This window comes from Taeniopygia guttata, chromosome 2 (genome assembly GCF_048771995.1).
Source record: "Taeniopygia guttata chromosome 2, bTaeGut7.mat, whole genome shotgun sequence".
Classification (NCBI taxonomy): domain Eukaryota; kingdom Metazoa; phylum Chordata; class Aves; order Passeriformes; family Estrildidae; genus Taeniopygia; species Taeniopygia guttata.
Window position 1 is genome coordinate 132,539,739 of NC_133026.1, and position 20,012 is coordinate 132,559,750.

The window sequence follows — 20,012 nt, forward strand, 5'->3', positions numbered from 1 at the left end:
GAATAATTTCATTCTTCATCATCTTTTATACTTGGGCTATGCACTTAAATTTTAAGATGTATGTACAAAGAGCAGTAAGGAAAATGCTACTGGGTCAATCTATATGTTTTCTTCAGGTTGTCCTTAACAGATCACCCCTGCCCCAAATTCCCCAGTGAAGAACTTGCACTTTGTATTAAGAAAGAAACTTAGGAGTACAGTAGTATAGTATTTAATTAATTTTTTCCCATCTGGAAAGCTATTTAAAAACACAAGAACATCAGAGGTATCTTTTTTGGTGTTGGTTTTTTTTGGGGGTTTTTTTTTGGTTTTTTCTTTTTTGGTTATTATTTATTTCTAAATGGATCTTTCTTCTCAGTAGTTAAAAGTTCTATCTACCAGCTGTTGTTATCTTGTGTACAAAGTACGTTGCGTTCTGCTCTTCTTGGCACTGCCTTTTCAAGCATGCTGGCCAAAGTACTGGAAGTAGAGTCAAAAATTCCATTCACCTCTTGCCCAGCAGATGCTTTTCTGCCTGTATTATGACCTGTGACACAATGACTGCAGTTAACAGAGGTGTGAGGGGTTGTTAAAACATACTCTGAAAGCTGCATAGTGAGATTTTAGGTTGACTTATCATTTAGTGTTTCTCATCCATTCCAATTCCAGCAATAACTGTTACAAGAGGGGCAAGTAACTATATAGATATTTGTTATTTACAGTGTGCCATAAATGTAATACATATGATACTTGTTGCACCAGTACTATTAAAAAGCAATAGCATTCTTCGTTATACAGCACAAGAAGGGGTAACAAAGATCTGCTATGAACAGACTAAACAGTCTTTGAGTGGCGAGCAATAAAATGGAAATAGAAAGCAGTAGGTTTAAGAGACCACCCACTGACCACAAATTTATCCAAAAACTCAACCAAACAAGTATAAGTAGCAATACTGCAAGGATCAACTACAGTGAGATGTACAAGCTGTTCTCAAAAAGGACAACTTTGCATTCTGACTCTTAGTTTAGGAGAAGGGGGTATGAAAATCAGTTTGAATTCTAGGGATTAGAGGCAGTTTCCCTAGGGAAAGAACCAGGCTTGTATTCTGTTACCTGCTGAGGAGCCTTTATCTCCCTGTTTGCACATATTCTGGGCATCTGTATGATAAACCACCTCCAGCAGCTGCTGACACTGCACAGCATCTCAAGAACAAAGACTGCACACCAATGCCTCAATGGCCACACAGTCCCACCACTAACACACAACAGACCCAACTGTGGTTGCTGCCCAGAGGAGACCTAAAACTGACTTTGAGCAGCGTGTGCTGCTTTTATACCCCATATTCTCCCAGAATCTCATCAGTTTCTTGGTTTCACGAGTTCCAAATTTTTTTTCTTGTATTAAGGAAACTGTGCAGTCAAGTGTACAGTCATTTCAGTTAAATCTAATCAGGTGAAATGCATAACTCTTGGATTTACGTTATTTGACAGTAGCAGTGTCCAAAATTACATTTCAGTAAATTTCATTTCACAAAAACTTTACTGTGGAAAGAAAATATCAATTCAACTTAAACCAACTTTCCTCTTAGTTCAATGTTTGTATGGAAAAATAATTAAGCAGTCCACTTAGAAAGGCATAATCTGTTCATGAGCATGCAGGTATCAGTTTTATCTTATGAGAATTTTTCCATGTTCCAGTTGCTTCATTCCTTATTACATGCTGCAAAAGGCAGTAATAATTTTTATAGCCAAATATCTCTTCATAAGATACCAGGTGGCTTTCAATATTTACTATTTAAGTCATGCATGAAATTTAAACATTACAAAAAATGACTTACCCGTTGACACTCCTGAAATATGCACATTTTCAGAATGTTCTGCAAGAGCACCATTTCCTAAAATTAAACATAATGAATAAGCTAATTTCCAAGATAAAATTTGTAAAAATTCTTCAGATACCTTTTTACATAACAGAATGAACAAACCTGAAGTTATTTTAATTAATATTAAACATGAAAGGTCCTACATAAGTTTTATCATAAATTAAAGAGAAAAACTAGAGAGAAAGTTACCATACAGTAAAAATACCCCCACCTAAGCACTGTTAGTTCACTAGGAACAATTAGATATACTAGAAAGTAAAGGAACAAGCAGAGACTTATACTGCCAATTTTGAGAAACTTTATGCATGTTAGATGGTAGACTTTGTATTTTGCATCAAGTGCTATTTTATTTTCAAGAAAGGTCTGTTCCAATGCATCTTCCCCATCTCCTTCTAGAGCAAGATTTCTAAGTAAATGCTATGCAAATAAAAAGAGATCCAGGGGACTATGCCCATCTATTTCAGAAAAAATTGTAGCCTATACCCTTTATCCAGAAAGACAGTTCAGATGTAACAGGGAACCTTCAAGAGTAACTTCCCCACAGTGTTCATCAAAACAAAGTAGACTTGCAAAGATGAACAAGACCCATGTGGTCTTCACAAGTAAGAGACAAAAAACAGTTATCCTTCCAAACACCATACTGCTTTGTACTTTCCAAAGTAAAAGAAGTCTGCTAAAGCAAACACATTTGCTGCCAGGTGGCAGTCCTGGTACATGATGTGACACATAAAATTGTACTTGTCTGCATTTCTCCCCTCCTTTATTCATCATCTTTTCTTTTCACCTTTACGACAAATGTTTAGTAAAATCTTTCAGAAATTTTAGGAGGAAAGAGCTACTTTGATATATAAGCTCCTTTGAACACAGGCAGTGAATCTAAAATGTAAAATACTTCACTAAGCAAAAAAACCCACAACTCTTAATCCTTCAAAGTTTTGTAGTATTTAAGATTTGCCATGTCACACAGATTCTCCTGCATGTGCTATCATTTATTCTACCAGCACTGCAATGTCAGTGCACTATATCTGGGTAATAAGAACCTTAAATATATGAAGAAAACACTAATTCCTTTCATACAAATTTAAAGACTGGTACAAGTTGACCCAGAACACAGTATACCTAAGCCAGCACCTCAGTGCTCCTCAGTACAGTGATTACATATAAGATACTTAAAAAATTGCTCCCAGGGTTCACACCAAATACAGAAAGCTGTAATTTTTAGCTTCTTGGAGACAAAACACAGTTAGAAACCTGATGATCAGAATTTGTGGAAAAATAGCAAGTTTCATTAATTTATTTTTTAAACCTAAATTTCTTGGCTCTTCAAAGTGGCATGTTTCCCACCCCATTTTCAAAGTACTAATTTCACTGCATATATTTACATACCAAGTTGCTTTGTCTCAGTTGTTAAAAAAAAACACACTACAACAATTCCCCTCAATGTTCAAAACACTTAAGTATTTTTAAAACAAAAGCTATTTCAAGTACTGTGTTAGTGAGCAACTATTTTTCAATTAAACTATTTTCAAAGTAAAATATACATCTAAATTTTAAAAAACTGTTCTCCACATAATTTCTCCACTTTGCATATCACTGACATGCCAAGGGATGTTACCACTCTAATTTTGTGTGTACAGTAAGACTTAGCTCTCAATTTACAAAATAAACATATTTGCTGGAAAATGATTTTACTTGGAACTAATTCCACAGAAGCATATTTCTGATTGTTTTGTTTTCCATTATTTCCATCAGCATAAAGAAAACATTAACACATTTCAGGACCTCTTGTCTAACCTAAAAATAACACACTGACATTTAATCTTTCAAGTACACCAGGGATTATTCACCATTTTACTTGTAAAAAGGGGCATTAGCACATACAGCTATATCTGTAGTTATTGAACACTGAAAACGAACATCATGACAAAAAAGAAGAAACTCTCAAACATCTAGACATATGAAAAACCCAGAAGTAATTACATTGAAGACAGTCAGTATCTGAGCACTCCATTGATGCTCCCAGAATCTGAATTCCTGACAAGCTGCCTGTACATAAAGATGAGTAAAACAAAAACACCAGAATACTAATGAAATCAGCTCTGATAAAAATACAATAAACCATGAAAAGACTGACATAGCATTGAAGTGATGGAAAACAAAGCAAAGTATATATATATCAAAGACTGACAAAAACTATAAATCCGTAATAATGAGAAGCATACTAAAATGGGAACTTGCACCCGAATCCCGTATGTGTTGACTCAGAATTAATGGGTTAAGAAAACTTAAGCCAATACCTAAAGAGGGAACAGTTGAATATTTTCCATCTAAATATGCTTTATCTCAAGAGATTAATTGTTAGATCATAAAGTGATGTCAGATTTATTGTCAAACTAACTACAGTAATTAGTCAGAAGTGGCCCTAATGTGTGACGATGAAGCCTAAATTCAGATCCAAGTACTACAGTACCACAATAAGGTCTTTTTTTATAATAAACTCCCACCAAGCTTTCACTACTTTAAAGAGGAGAAATCTCTCAGATTTTTACTTCCTCTTTTACTGAAAACTGTCATCGAAACAGTGTGTTCAGATGCCATTTAAGTGTTACTAACTGCTGACAACTTTATGAAATTTTTAGGCAATGATCCTTATATGATCTCAACAAATAATCACATGGTTCCTTTTAAAGTTAGCCTGCTAGATGACCAATATATCAGGTAACAGATCAGTAACTTCCATTAAGATATGGGAACATAATTATCTTTGAAATTCCTGATAGTCTATTTAACACAGCAGAATATAAAAATGCAAAATAAAATTTCTTAGGTCACCAGTAAGTTTTTATATGTATGTCCTAAATAAATATTTGCTATTTATTCCCATTTCAAACTGTAGTTTTAAACTGAAACAGCTGTCACCTAACAAAACTCAGTGCTAGGTTTGTCCGTATCAGTTACAGGTGTCTGACAGCACAGCACTGGAAGCCACACACCAAGAAGAACCTGCCTTCGGTGCTGCCTGTGAGAAACCAGGATCGTTTTATTTTTTAAAACCAATATCCTCCATCACTTGTGTAACCAGGACTATACCTATGTTCTTCACATCCTTTTATAAACACTTAGTACAAAGACAAAACAGCTTTACAGCTTTGTATTACAGCTTTACTGTATATTGTATACAGTATGTCAGCTTTAGCCCTGCAGCTTAAGACACGGTCAGCAACTGCATGTAAGTTAAAAAATTCACATGGACAAGGATCAAGATAAAATCATGCATTTAATATGTTTTTTCTAAACAAAACAAAATAAATTCATAAATAGAATACAAAATTTAAAACTACTGGTAACCTACATGTTAAGCAAAAGTACAGAAAGTGCTTTTAATTACTTTCTACTGAGGTGCATGACTTTGTTGCCATCATTCATGGTAATCTCTAAAGATTGCTTGACTACAATATAAAAAACTCACCCAACTGGTCACCAAATGTTTTACAGCATGGAACAACCTCCAACATTTGAGGTGCTATTCAAAAGAAGAATGGTTATGTTCAAAGTTGTGCACCCATTTTACTTTCACAGCACAAAGCCATACCTTTTGACCTCCACCACTTTTTTCTGTTCCACTCAAATCCTCTGGGCTGCAGTGCCACCTCATCTAAGGAGCAGGCAGAGACAGACAAGTAGTTCCACAGACACTGAATTAACTCCTTTTGATTCATGTCTCACAGTTGACTGACCACAAAAGCAAGCAAGATTACACTAGGTCTTGCCTTCAGGTTTTCCAGCAGTTGGGGAATTTCTCCCCTAAAAATCCATATGAAACTATGGCAAACATACCCCACCCAGAAAATCCTGATACCGTCAAAACATCAGTTCCCAATATCCTGGTCCAAGACTCCCATACATAATCTGGAGAGGCGAAGAGAACCACGCAGAAGATAACACCATGGCCTTGGAAGACACTTGACTCACTAACTGCTTCTGTGGTTCATCATACGTAGGAGGTTAAATACAGGCCAGGGGAGTGGGCTGGCAACAAAATGTGGCAGCAGCAAACACTTCAACTAAAGAGCAAAGGAAAAGAGTGCTTTCACACTTGAAAAATATGACATGCTTGGAAAAATCACCTGCCAAATTCTATATATCTGAAACCCAGACAGAAGCAGTGAAGCTGAGCCTCACTCTGGAGGCTAACCACAATGCAGCAGCCTTCATTTTAGGATGTTACATCCCTACATCCATCTTTCCCCACAGTCTATGCTATGCACAGCTCTCAAAATGGGGTAAGTATCAGACTCAAAGGATTATGTGCATATAACTTCAGAGCATACAACTAAGCCTACAGTCCTGATATGAGCTACACCTTTGATTTATACCCAAATTTATGCATTTACAAAAAGCACAGCCAGACTCCCACTTACCTCCACCCTCCTATAATTAAGTGCTCCTTAGCCGAAATATTCAGATTAAACAAGACAACTTTCTCTTGTCTCTCTCCAAATATATAAATATATATATGTATATGAACTTGAAGGCTTTGGACAATGAACAAGTTTACCTAAATGCTGATATATTTGAGACAGCAAATAATGACTCTTAAATGAAGCAGTTTTGATTTCAAATTTACAAAAATTAGTAATGCTAATACAATACACTGAAATGATAAATAGTGCAAAAGCACACACAAAGATTTGGTACATGCAACTTTGTCCACTGTGATTGTAAAATCAAACTCTATAACTTAAATTTGAAATAACATCTTGTATCTTGAGACTGAATTAAATCCAGATTGTGTTTTACAGAAAAATTGATTGTTGAAATGAAAAAATGAAAATTAAAAAAAAATCATAGTAGAAAAGGCTAATTAAGTTACCTTTATTTCTGCTGTTATACTAAGTAGTTACCGTCCACAAAGAAAAATCACACACACCTATCTCCATTGAAGCTAAATTCTTCTGTATCAAGATTAAGCCTGTGCCATTATCCTCAACAGCCAAATTACAACCCCCTATAAACAGAACTGTATAAATTGAAGAAGTGTTGTAACTGAACAGCTATGAGTAGAGAGCTTTTTCTAAACTACCTTGAGTTAATAGGTACTGTGGTGCATAATGAATGCTACACAAGCAGACTGGACAGGGCATTTTTCTAACCACAATTATCAAGAGCAAGAGATCAACCTGTTCTTGTATATTATGTGTTTCTAAACACCCTTTACTGTGATACATGTTCAACTTGTACTTCATGACCAAGCATCCTTTCTTCATCCTACTTCCAAAATTCTTTCCCACCCTGTACCTTACAAAGCTGCTTCAAAGCTGTCCTGAAGTTACCTTGCATTATTCTTCGCTAAGTTTTGCTTCTAATTGACCAAAATAAGGATACTATATGCTTTCAAGAACAAACTGGTGCTGCCTTCCACTCACCTCACTAAAAAGCCACTTAGCAATGGTTCTTTGACTACTGAGTGCAAAAAATAAAAATAACCTTCTTCATCTACAGATATGGGAGCTGGAAAAATCCATGATCCCTCTGCAATATCAGGCTTCTTGGAATGACCCTTTTTGATAGCACATTTTGTGACAGTCCCAGCCAGTGGCCCACTTCCTGCAAACACCTAAGGACAGCTGAGCAGAAACAAGCTTCCACTGAAGATGCCGTGTGTCCTGCTGAGCCGCAGTCAGGCTCCTCTGCCAAGCCTTGAGAGAAAAGTGGCAAAGGCCACTGCCTGCCTACCACACCTTTATGGTTAATCCATGGTTATGATGTTACAGCCCAGAGCAGGGCATGTGGGAGACCAACAGAAAAACAAGTACTACTACTCTTCTTCAGCTAAACTAATGATCTATAAAGGTTCCTTCCAACACAAACCATTCTATGATACAAGCATTAGTTCAGTATGTAACCCAAAATACTTTATTGGATTACTTACTTGTGGGTCACCTGCAGTTAATGAGCCAAAAAAAAAAAAAACAGTTAGGAGATTTCTCAGTCTTTTGACTCGTCATTTACAACCTCATCTCTTGAATGCTTTCCTTATATTTGTTAAACTAATGTGCATTTAGAATAAAATGCATCAGCTGCAGGATTAAAAGCTGGAACCACAGCCAAGAGCTACACATGCATAGGTGTATGGCCATACTGCCGCCAAGCTCTCCTGCAATGCAAAAGGATCAGTATTCAGTATGCTGAAAGTACCAAATGAAATAAATACTTTCTGTTATCTCAGGTAGACGTGAGCGTGCAAAAAGGACTAGATGTGTTTTTTCCTCATTTATAATCCAGTCTCAGAAATCAAAGTTTCTCCTGTAGTTTCTTTTCTATCTGTGCACCATGTGTTCTCCAACCACTGCTAAACTGAACTACAGAAATTCAAATTTTCTCTTCCTCAGAAGGCAGAAAGAGCTGCATCTGTGCTTCAAATTAGATGAATGAAGGAACTGAAAGTGAAGCAAACAGTGAAGTCAAATAAAAAGAAAATTAAGAGCAGTCTAATAGTTTGAAACTTCCCCCCCCCCCCCACCCTGAACAGTCCATGAAATAGGGAGTTATTCATACCAGGAATGCTTCAAACTAAGTGTGGCACAGCTCAGAACATACAGTCCACTGAAGTCAGGCAACCATTTGTAATATCTCCATATCCAGTAAAAAAGCAAAGCAGCAGTATCATTCCCAAATTTCTATAATACCAGTCCCAGCTTTTATAGGTACCACCATTTTACTATTTCCTGCCTTCTGACAGTTCAGTTTGCAATCACTACATCCCTTCTATTAGAAATATACATGAAATAAAATTAGTTTGTGTACCAATATGGATTTGGATCAACTACTCAGAATAAGATTCACAAACCACAGTAAACTCATATTTTCCTGTCTTCACTGACTTTTTTTACATAAAGTATTGCACTTTGACCACTAGTTTTTGTCCTACACCCAGCGGCTGCATACTTCCTTGACAAAGGGCAATATGCAACCCAGAAGGCAATTTAAAAAGCATATTAGAAGGGATGATACTGACTTTTAGACATTAACTGATCAATAATCTCCAAGTGTAGCTGAAGAATCTCCAGAAGAGTTATTGACAAATTTTATATTATTTATTTTCAAATCAACAGTTTGGCATTAACTACTTAGGCTTACTTTACTTTTTCCTTATTTCCTTAGGGTTAAGTACTGGGGTCATCTGAATTTCAGGTGATCATTTGTAAATCAGATTTCAAATGTGCAGCAAGATGCATCCTTTATGTGAGGGATGGATTAAACAACCATTTATTTTAATATAAAATGACACATGCAATACACAGAAACACTGCCATACAGGCATCAGTCAGAATTTTCTACTGAAGACAAGCAGAGCAACAATGACAACATTTACTGCAAATTCCAGTAACAGAAGAACATCTGCTGCAAAGAGGATACAGTTAATGTATCTAAAATTTCAAAGAGTGAAGACCAATGTTCAGAGGAATTGAGAAAGTGTTGTATATGCAAACATTACAGTGGCATAGGTAATTTTTTTAATTAAGAATAAAAATTACTAACAGATGAGACTATACTGAAATAGTAACTTCTTTAAATGTTTAACAATACAAAATCCAGAAATAACCACATAAAATTTCACTGTAAAAGCGGATAAAGCACAGAATTTGCTTACAATACTCACTGTTATTTTATATGGCATCATTTTCATTTTAGACTGTGATGTAACTTTATTTAGTAAGTTAAGACAAAAACTAAAGAATCAATTCTGCAATTGAATAATTTTATGTAGGTTTCAGATTTTTATTTTACAACAACCTGCATCCACCATTTTATGCCTAGACAATTATTCTTGGGTATAAAATAATGGGTAGGGTGCTGCTGAAAGTCTGCACTGCATACTCAAAACTTGTCTAACATTGTCTTCTTTTAATCACTCTCTTACATGCCCTTTCCTTCTCTCAGAGGAACTTTGTGCATAACATGTAGTTGCATGACACTTTTGAAAAACAGGACTTTATTAATTTCTTGGTGAATAAAACAGTCATGAAGGTTCCAAACCCACATTTGCTCTAAAAAGCCTAAGCTCAAAAGTTAATCAGTACTTGAATGAACATCAGACCTATCTTTAGGGCCGTAAGTAGGGCCACAAAGGTGATCAGAGGGCTGGAGTACCTCTCCTATGAGGAAAGGCTGAGAGCTGTGGTTATTTCAGTGTGGGTCCTATAAGAGAGAGCTGGAGGGCCTGTGGTGACAGGGCAAGGGGTAATGGAAAGAGAGCAGGCTTAGTTTGGAAATTCTTTACTATGAGGCTGGTGAGAAACAGAGGAGTTTTCTCCACATAAAAGTTCCCCATCCCTGGAAGTGTTCAGGGTCATATTGCATGGGGAATAGAGCAACCTGGTCTAGTGGAAAGTCCCCTGCCTATAGAAGGTGAAATAGATGGCCCTTTAATAGCACAGGCCATGCTATGATGTATTTTATAATTAGTAACACTGAATTAAAAATCTCCAAAGAGATTTTTATGTCCTACTATGTTTTATTACTTTTACATTTCTTAGCGTTGCAATTACTCCACACCTAAAAAAAGTCTGCATTCTTTCTTCAAAAATTGACTATTAAAACCCATTCTCTAAAAATCTAAGTTTGTTACATCAGTGAATGCTTTGAATTTCCAAATTACAAATCTATTAGCTTCTCTACCAAAACATGATAAATCCTTTATTCCTGACAGTTTTATGGTGTGAACTTGGGATTTGTCTACATTAGTATTTTGTTTCAGGTAGGAGACATGTTTCTGAATCTCCTGATCTGCTCCACTTCCTGTGCTTTCATGCACATTACACTGGGGCCTTGGAACCAGCAAACTGGATTTCTTTTAAAGGACATGGTTCTACTTGTAATGGATACTGAGTTTTCTAGGCCACACTAGACCTAGTCCAAGCAAAACCCTTTAGAAACATACAGCACAAACTTATGTCTTCAGCATAACTTGTTTTGCTCCACGAATCCCCTCTTGCCAGGGGATGTATCAATGCACACCGCAAGCATGTCCTCTACTCCCCACAGCTCCAGTGCTGCCAGGGAGGCTCCACCTCAATTTCAGAAATAAACTCAGACTCCACAGCATTCAGTGTAAACCATACAAGTTTTCATTCTGGATTCACTTGGCACTGCATACATTATTTACTAATATTACACCAATTGTGAATGCCATAGCAACACACATAAGAAATTGCATAAAATTCCCTGAGATGTTAGCATAATACAAATTTCACATAGATGCTGCCAGCCAGATGATGCTGGAGTCTCAAAACAGAGCCCACAGCACCATCGAAACGTCAAGCAAATGTTTGGAAGATGCTGCAGTCTACAAACAATTCACATTCTTGTGCCATTAAGTGTGGCTTCCCAGTCACTTTCCACTCTTCTTTGTATTTTGAGTCTTTTACCATTAAAATACATAATTTTAAAGTAGCAGCTAAACTAATTTGACTTAAAGATTTTTGTGTGAAAGTTTTAGAACAAAAAAAAAAATAGTTAAAGCTTCTCAGTTGTTGTTTGAAAAGGCAGGGACAGAAAAGAACCTGACATTATTTTTTATTCTCAGTCAAAAATTCCACAAACTATTTATAGACAGCTTTAATATACTTGGCAGCAAGCAGTGGAAATTGGAAATCTAGTAGAGACACTGGCTCAGCTTCAACAAGATTCCTGATTTTAAGTACATAAGTAGTTCTATTCATGTCACACTCCACCCTACTTCTGCCCTGCCAGGTATAAAGGAGGTTACCTGACTGACCACTGCCTGAAGGTTGTACATGTTCTCAGGTGGTAGCCTAACGCAGCACTTCACATTAGACAGAGAGCAGGAAAAAACCCAGATTACTAAACCAAAATTAAACAATTCAAACAGTGAATTCAGTCACCTAAATTACAACTAAATCTCAACAAAAAGATTGAGAAAATCAGAGGAAAAGGGAGTAGATCCAAACTAGCAGGGGAAGCAAGAGGGACTATACCGCCTACCCATTGTTATATGAGCTATGTTCATGATGAGGCTTAGAGGTCTATTCTTAACTGATTAGACCCTATCACTAATTTGAATCTAACACTTTGCCCTCTTATTTGGAAACTTCCACTGCTATATTATTTAAAATACTAAAAAAACACAAGTTTCTAGCTATTTTAAACAGCTATTTAAATTATTAAAACTCTGCTATTTTATGAAAGAATTGCTTAGCGCATTTGGTCATGCTGAACAGCTGTAACTATCCTTTTCTGAAACCCCATTTCAGAATTCAAACTACGTCACATTTGAGAAGTGCCAGACTAGGGGAAAATTTTGATGTGTGGGCTGCACAGTGCTTATACAGGAGAGGGAAGAGCAACACAAATTTGATTCACATTCTTCATATGTGTCATACTTTTACCTACTGGTTTCTTTAAATTACGGCTGCAGTAAAAAGATTTGTTTTTTCATCATGCTAAATTATTTCTCATCTTAATTCTTTGTAAGTACAGGAACAAACAAAGTTGTGTTAGCACACAACAATCTATGTAGAACTGGTGTATTGTATTTTAAAAAATTAAAATCAAAAACCCATAACCATACAAACAAACAGATTTCCCTACTCTGTTACAAGTTAGATGGTAACAGCAGGACTTAATCAGGTCATATATTATTAAAATATAATACTGCTGGTTATCCTCTTTTCCTCTCATGATTTGGGCCTGTGCCATCCTGAAAAAATGCTAACAGAAGAAATTAAATCATTATTCATAAACAATAACTGCAACTATCAGAAAACTATTATAAGGTTGAAGAAATGAAAATATAATCTGCTATTATTCCATGAATCTCTACCAGGAACCCACAAAACATGCAAGTTTCTGGTTCCAGATTACAGTATGACTCAGATTTACAACTGTTTTTTTTTTTCCAAAAAAGACTGAAATAGTGTAGGAGTACTTGATATTACAGGGTGGGAGAGAATCACGAGGGTTTTTGAAAAGAAGAAAAACATTGCTCTACTGCTGCACCTTTATTAGTGAGCCTACGTGTCATGTGCCAAAAAAAAAAAAAAAAAAAAAAAAAAAAAGGCATAAGATAAATCCAGAGAATAATGGTTTCAAAATCCAGAAAGCTAAATGGATTCCTAAAATAAGTTACAACATCTATTTATTTCAAGTCTTTAATTCAGCAGAAAGTCTAAGACGTCACAATCCAGACAGAGATCAAGAATGAAATTTCATGGTTCTGATTGAAGCAAAAACAGGAGATTGAGAAATGAAACTGTAATTTCCAGACCTGCTATATTCTTTTTGGAACATTGGCCTCAGCAAACCAGGGAATACTGGGGTCAGTGGCATAGTGCTGCTAAGCTTCAAATCTACCTTTATGACAGTAACAATAAATTAGAATTAACTGCAACACATCCCAGCTGAATTCACTGTAGTGACAGAAGTGACTTGAAAGCAAGCAGTTTACTGGGAAGGGCAGTGAAGCAACAGTATATTTACAGCACACTTAGCACATATATCAAATATAAAAATCATAAAAACACTGCATGTTTATTGCATCTAGGAAAAATATCCTCATTTGAGGATATTTTCTTTCCTCCTTGCTACTTATTACTAGAAATAAAACATTGATTTTGACAATTTTTATACTTTTTAATGTGTTTCTTTTTCTTTCTGATAGAATTAAAAAGAGCTCCCAAGAAAACTTGTTTCCTTTAATCTGTGAAAAAAAGTTCACAGAAACTACAGACCTTGCAAAGACTTGTGCAGACTTGTTTTTGCATAGTCTGGTAACTGGAATTTTTAGACCCCACACACCTATTCACACTGAAACTGAACTTAAACCACATGTCATGCTATCTGCCCAGCTACCTTCCAGTAACACAAGACAGTGTCTTGGTCTCTTGTTAATGCTTCACTGAACTAATTAAAGTGTAGAAGTAACCGTGCACAGTGCAACCCTGCACCCATTGTGCACCCAGTGGGAAGAGCACAGCCAAAGGGGGAAAGAGCTCCTAAGGCAATGCACCCTTTTTGCCTGTCCCTTCAACATCTGTGAAACAATGCTTTTTGTTAATAGCATGCAAACAACCTCGTGCAAAATTAATTACATTATTTATTATGAGCTATTTGATCAACTCTAGTTTCAGCAGACAGAAGTGGAGATGTAACCGAGTTTCAAGGCAACCACACCATGTAGGAGCTTCTGTTCTCGCTACTGAAGACATTGAATTGACACAGTTCTTGCTCTAACGATGTCAGCTGGTAAATTTCAATTGCTATGATAGGAAAGGCGATTAATTAGCTGCACTAACTTTCTAGAGTTGTCTAAGCAATGCTGCTTATTTAATATCCTCAGGACTTAGGAAGAATAAGAGATGAACTTGCTATAACTTGCTGGTCATAATATACTGCATTCCTCAAAATGTTCTGTGAATCACAACAAATAAAAAAAGACAAGACATTAACAGAAGATAGATTAGAAGGCCTGCAAGACATGATTTTATTCAGATTAGTAGCTTCTTTAAATAAGAATCAGATCTTGAAATTGGTAAAGCATACTTCTAATATTAACATGTGTGCACATGCTTGAATGGGTACATTCAGCACCCATGAAAGAATTCTGCACATGGCAGACTTGATATTTTTAGATTCTTTTGTTCAAATAGACTTCATTCATCAGAGCAAACACGATAAGGAAAATAGCCAATAAAATTTATAATTTAGTAAAAATTATTTTGTCTCCAGTGTTTTATGAAAGATCTATATTCTTATTTGAGAAAACTCCATTACAGCTACTGCATTGATTCAAGTCATTGATTCCAAATAGGAACTCCTGAGAGCCTCATGGATAATTTTTTTAAAGTCTAGAAGCTGTCTATATGTATTCAAAAAAAATTGAAACCAATTGACAAGTAGGTGCACATCGCTAAGACCCAAATTCTCTCCCTCTCTTTGAAAAGATCATTTCCTTTTTTCCTCCTTCCCTTCTATGCTATCTCGCTATAAATCCTGTGATTCTTGTCCTGCAAGACTAATTCTGGTGCTGTACCTCACACATGAGCATGAGTACACCTGTTTTATTTCAAACACCATGGAGTATCTTAGAAATAAATTTTCAAAATAAATTTATGATAAATTCGGAGTCATCTTTACTTGGCTCATGATACAGTAACATCCCACTGCATGGCTATTTTTCCTGTAACAGTACAAATAAGCTTTTCTCATTATTACAGCTTCATTGTGTCAGGAACTGTACAAACAAGAAAAACAACTCTTGCTTCACAGAACTCATTGCTTTGTAAAAACTGGAAATCTCAGGCCACCATGTTCCAAAACATAATCAAATGGCAGTGCTTTACAGGAAGCACAGCAGAGACACGTGGGGTCAAAGAAAGCACACATAATGACTTTGTGTTTCCCATGGACAGAACTATCCAGGTAGTGGGAAGCACATAGGAAAGAATGACTAGGCTTGAGTAATGTTCATAAGTGATAAAGCTATCAGTACTAAAGAAACATAGAACAACAGGAAAGTAAAACCAAGAGAAACAGAACTGACATACAGCTATCCTGTGTTAACCATCTCCTCATTGTGCTTCACTTTCCCTCTCTCCCCCAAATCACTGAGAAAAAGTACAAAATTCTGAGCACTGAAGGGAAGGGCTTGTCCCTTTCATGAAACATTTGGAAATTCTGAATCACATTGGTTGTTCTGGAGGTAGTAACAGAGACAAGAGAGATAATGTGAAAGCACTTTTAATATAGTAATTGTAAGATAAGGACAGTTAACTTTACCACCTTTCTATGAACTGGAAACAAATGCACTTCTGACAGCCAGAATACTATTTCTCATATTGCACAGGACTGTAGGGTACTACAGCCTCTTGCCATGGGGGTTTCCAGTAGTTAGAAAAGGTAAACATAATCTTCTATTATCAGGGACTACAAACATGAGTATTGGATAGTAGTATGACTCCAAAATTGCAAAATAAAGAAAAATAAAATCCCTTCTGTAGAGCTAGATAAGCATTTGACTAGACAGACAGTTTAGGCAGCTGCAGTTCAGCAGAGTACAGCACAACCTCAAGACAGCTATAGTATACATAATATCTGGATGAAGAGAACACAACAAAGTCTGTTTCAAAACACTTAAGTATGTAATATCATGCTATCAAACTACATTCTCACAAATTACCCCTGAAAAACTCACAAATTACCCCTGAAAAACTTTAAGTGTGTTATTTGCTATATAGAATTCTGGATTTTGCTTTTTACATAGCAAGTATTTGTGACAGAAACTCAAAGATCACAATTACTCACAGCTGCCATAGTTTACAAATGAAGGCTTGTTTGTATGACCCTAAATGCACTTTCTTGTGCCTACTCTCAGTAGTCCGTAAGAAAACGTCTCACATTTTATGGGCCAAAAAATCCCAAATTTTATTGTATTATAGTAATCTAAGCATTCAAGAAGTTTTTGTTCTTTTCTTTAACAAGAAATTTGAACTACATTCAGATTTCCTTCTTAAATATGCACAGATATTTGTGCAGATATCTGTCTGTCAACTACATCCATGTAGTCCGGGACAGCAGAACCATAATTTCTATCAAAGTGCTTTGCAGGAAATTGGAAACATCTATAAAATTCATGATTCATGTTTATCTCAGGGTCAAATTAACTCAAATGTGGTGGTACATTACACTCTGAACCATCATGTTTTAGATGTAATTTCACTGCAATTCAAAAGAGCAAAGAGATTTTCAGAAGTTTGGTAGTTGAGAGGTATGAGTTGGCCCACTCCCCTTCAATGTTACCAACTGGATGAAAAGCCTGTGAAATGAATGACAAAGAAATCAGCTTCCTCCTTTCACTGAAACATAGCCATACTTGGAACCATACCATTTCCCTCAGCTTCAACAGGGCCAGCATGAGGCTGCCCATTTCTAATACTCCTGTTCTCAGGCTCACCCACACGCCAGTCCCACCAGCAGAACTAGGAAAGGAGGTTCAAAGAAACTTGCTTACCGGGGATGAGCACTGGGAAAACCAAAGAGCATCACATTGCAGTGCTCTGAAAAACCTTACTATACCATCAGTTCCCCAGAGAGGGAAAAGCAGGCAGCCACAAATAACACATACACACACAGGCATTTGCTCTAGGGCAGGCTTCCAATGACAAAAGCACAAATAGGAAGAGAGATTTAAACACAGTAAGAGGAATGAATATCTTGGAGAAGAGAATGCCACCTAACAGGTATTTCCAAAATCCTTATCACCACATACCCTTACATTCACATTTATAATTACCTTCCAGTATGCTATCCCTACACCTAGCACACCTCATCTCTTTGACACAAGCTCTTCTCATCTATGCTCTTCTTGATCAAAAAACACTCTCGCTACTTGTTTACACAAGTCATTAACTTCCTAAGGATATTTTAAAACAACTATTTCTTTCTGCAATCCAGCTTCCTAAAAATAATTTATTAAAATATATGGGATAATATAAAACAAAAATTGACTCTGTGGAAAACCCTGGCAAGAATGATTCTGATTAACACCAGATGACTGAAGGTCAACTTACATAGTAACTGCCTGCTCCTTTGTCCATTCATTTCATAACCTCATCCTCCAAAAGCCACTTCAGTTGTTTAATTTGAGGATATTCACTGTTACTCAATGAAGTAACTATCAATTCAAGCTTCACTTCCTGTGGATCACTCAGTTGTGCACATCTGCACACTACCCACAACTTCCAAACGCTTTGGACTATTTCTGTGTTTGGGAAAGACTAAAAGTACCAAAAATCCAGATAATAAAAGTCTTCTAACACAGAGATTTCATTGTAGATTCGTTACTAAGTGTAACAGATTCCAAAAAGAATACAGTAATCCATAATAAAGAATGTTCAACCTCTGCTTCCAAGAAAATGTATGTGGTCTGAAGGAGCTCTTTAAATGGCAGCAGCAGATCATCACTAACCTCTTAAAGCACTCTGCATCCACTCACTTAAAACACAGATGAAATATACAATAGACTGCATTTCTAACGAACAGATAAGAGGAAATATCTGTATATTAGGAATATCTGTAAAACCAGACAAGGATAGGAACTGGAGTTCTAAATAAAGTAGAACATATACTGCTCTGAAAGTAGCCTATTTCCACTTCCACGACAAAAACTCAGCAACTGGGTATTTCCCAGAGGGATGCTGTTGGCATTTAAATAATTTAGGACAACTCTTCATTCTCTGTCTTCCCTCTAAGGGCCAGACTAATCTGCCTACACTGAGAATTGAGACTTCTCTGCAGAGGAGTTCAGATCATTAAGTCATGCTCCTGCTGGCTCACATTCCTTTAATAAGTCTGCCTTTTCCCACACTGACTCTGCCTTAAATGACGCCAAACCAAGACGCACGAGTTCACTCACACAGAATCAGTATAGGATCAGAAATGTCGAGTAACAAACTCTATACATGCACAACTATGAAACAGCTACTTATTTTCTGTGCTTCAGCTTCTACCTTGCTCAACATACTTTACAGGAATACTGTCAGTATTAGTCTATCTTAATAATTAAATCTCAGATAATAAAGAGCTTTTAGGACACTACGCAAAGAATATATTAAACCAAAAATATTTCTTGGAAGTTTGCTACTAACCATGTCACATCTTGAAGCACAGTAAATTCAGATGCAAGTCAGGTTTATAGTATGCTTTTGGAGCAAGCCTTTTTTTAAGAAGAAAGCCCATTACCAGCAAGTCACCACTAGGTACACACATGCTCTTTTATAAAGACAAATCACATGTGAAGTTAATGGCCAGAAAGGGAAAGAAACAACAGCCATATTTTGGGACACTCAGACTCAACCTGTGTATGCTTGAAAAAGAAAAAAAAGAGTGGTTTTTTTTGAAGAAAGGGATGAAGAATGCTTTGGAAAAAGAGCTAAAGGAATATGTATTACTTTCTTATGTTAACACCATTTACCAAACTTGATGGGCAGTTGTATTCTTTTGTATTCTTTTGTAACATGAAAAGCATTGTTACACTTTTGCATTGATGAAAACAGATTACATCCCTTACAATTCCTTACCGGTAACTTTGTCTAATGAACAATAGTAGTAAATCACAGTTTAAAAGGCATTGGCTTTGCTCTGTGTTGGCTCTTTGAGAAACAAAAAGGGTATCTCTAGAAAAGGTTCAGTTCTGGGGAACAAGTATAAAGGAAACCTGGAATATTTAATTGTACCAGAGTTTTCCATTCCTCATCTGTTATTGATGATAGAGACATATACAACTTTCTAAAATTAGGGAGAATTTTCAAGTTGACAGAGATCACAAAACTGAAGAGTAAGGCTTGCTTGTGATAAAGCAAATGTTGTGAAGACAGCATACATGCAAATTTTTACACCATTAATACTTCACCCTGATTGCTATCCACTTGACTATTTACTCTCTTTTCTTTCTGGATCATCTGCAGAAGTAGTCAGAGGCTCAGCACTGACATTACATGACAACATTTAGACGGAATCTGCCATTATCGGTGTTAGGACACCAAGACAATGTGATTTCTCAATACATTTGCGTATTCACTTGAAGTACTTGAGCTGGTTCAGCCCCGGAAGGTAACTGGTTAGGCTTACTGCAGCCACACAGATGGCATTTCTGTCGGCCTATGTCCTCACCACTGTATAGGTGCTGCAAATCAGTGTTTTGGGTTTTTTTAAATGATCATGGATCATGCTACAGCAGGTAATACTTTATTCTGCATCTAAAAGGTTCTAATGTTCCAATAGCTATGGCTTTCCTTCTTAGGAAATGTAGCTGGAAGAGAAGAACAGGTCTATTAGGTTTCAATGCATTAATTCAGCTGTAAAATAAAGGGTTAAAAATTACTTTCATTTTACATACATTTTACTCTATTAAAAGCCAACCTGATAACAATTTTCAGCACTTGCTCCTACAGCTTTTTTAAAGGGAGGCACTGAATTTTAAAATAGCAGAAAATGTAACACAGCATGGTGACAAGTACAAGATCAATGTCAGATATAATGCCTACATGTTCAAATTCCTATTTATCTGCCTTTATATAAAGAAGTATATTGCTAATTTGAGTACATATCCTTCCTGTTTAAGAGCAGATTT

The 20,012-nt window shown here is 36.3% G+C and overlaps 1 protein-coding gene across 1 annotated transcript in view; it reads right to left on the reverse strand.

Moving 5' to 3' along the window:
• The window catches only part of LRP12 (LDL receptor related protein 12), a 50,431-nt gene that overhangs the window by 19,409 nt on the left and 11,010 nt on the right, over window positions 1–20,012 (reverse strand). Inside the window, exon 2 of the mRNA XM_012572038.5 lies at window positions 1,817–1,873. Within this exon, the coding sequence (XP_012427492.1) occupies window positions 1,817–1,873 (57 nt within the window). The remainder of the gene's footprint in view (window positions 1–1,816; window positions 1,874–20,012) is intronic.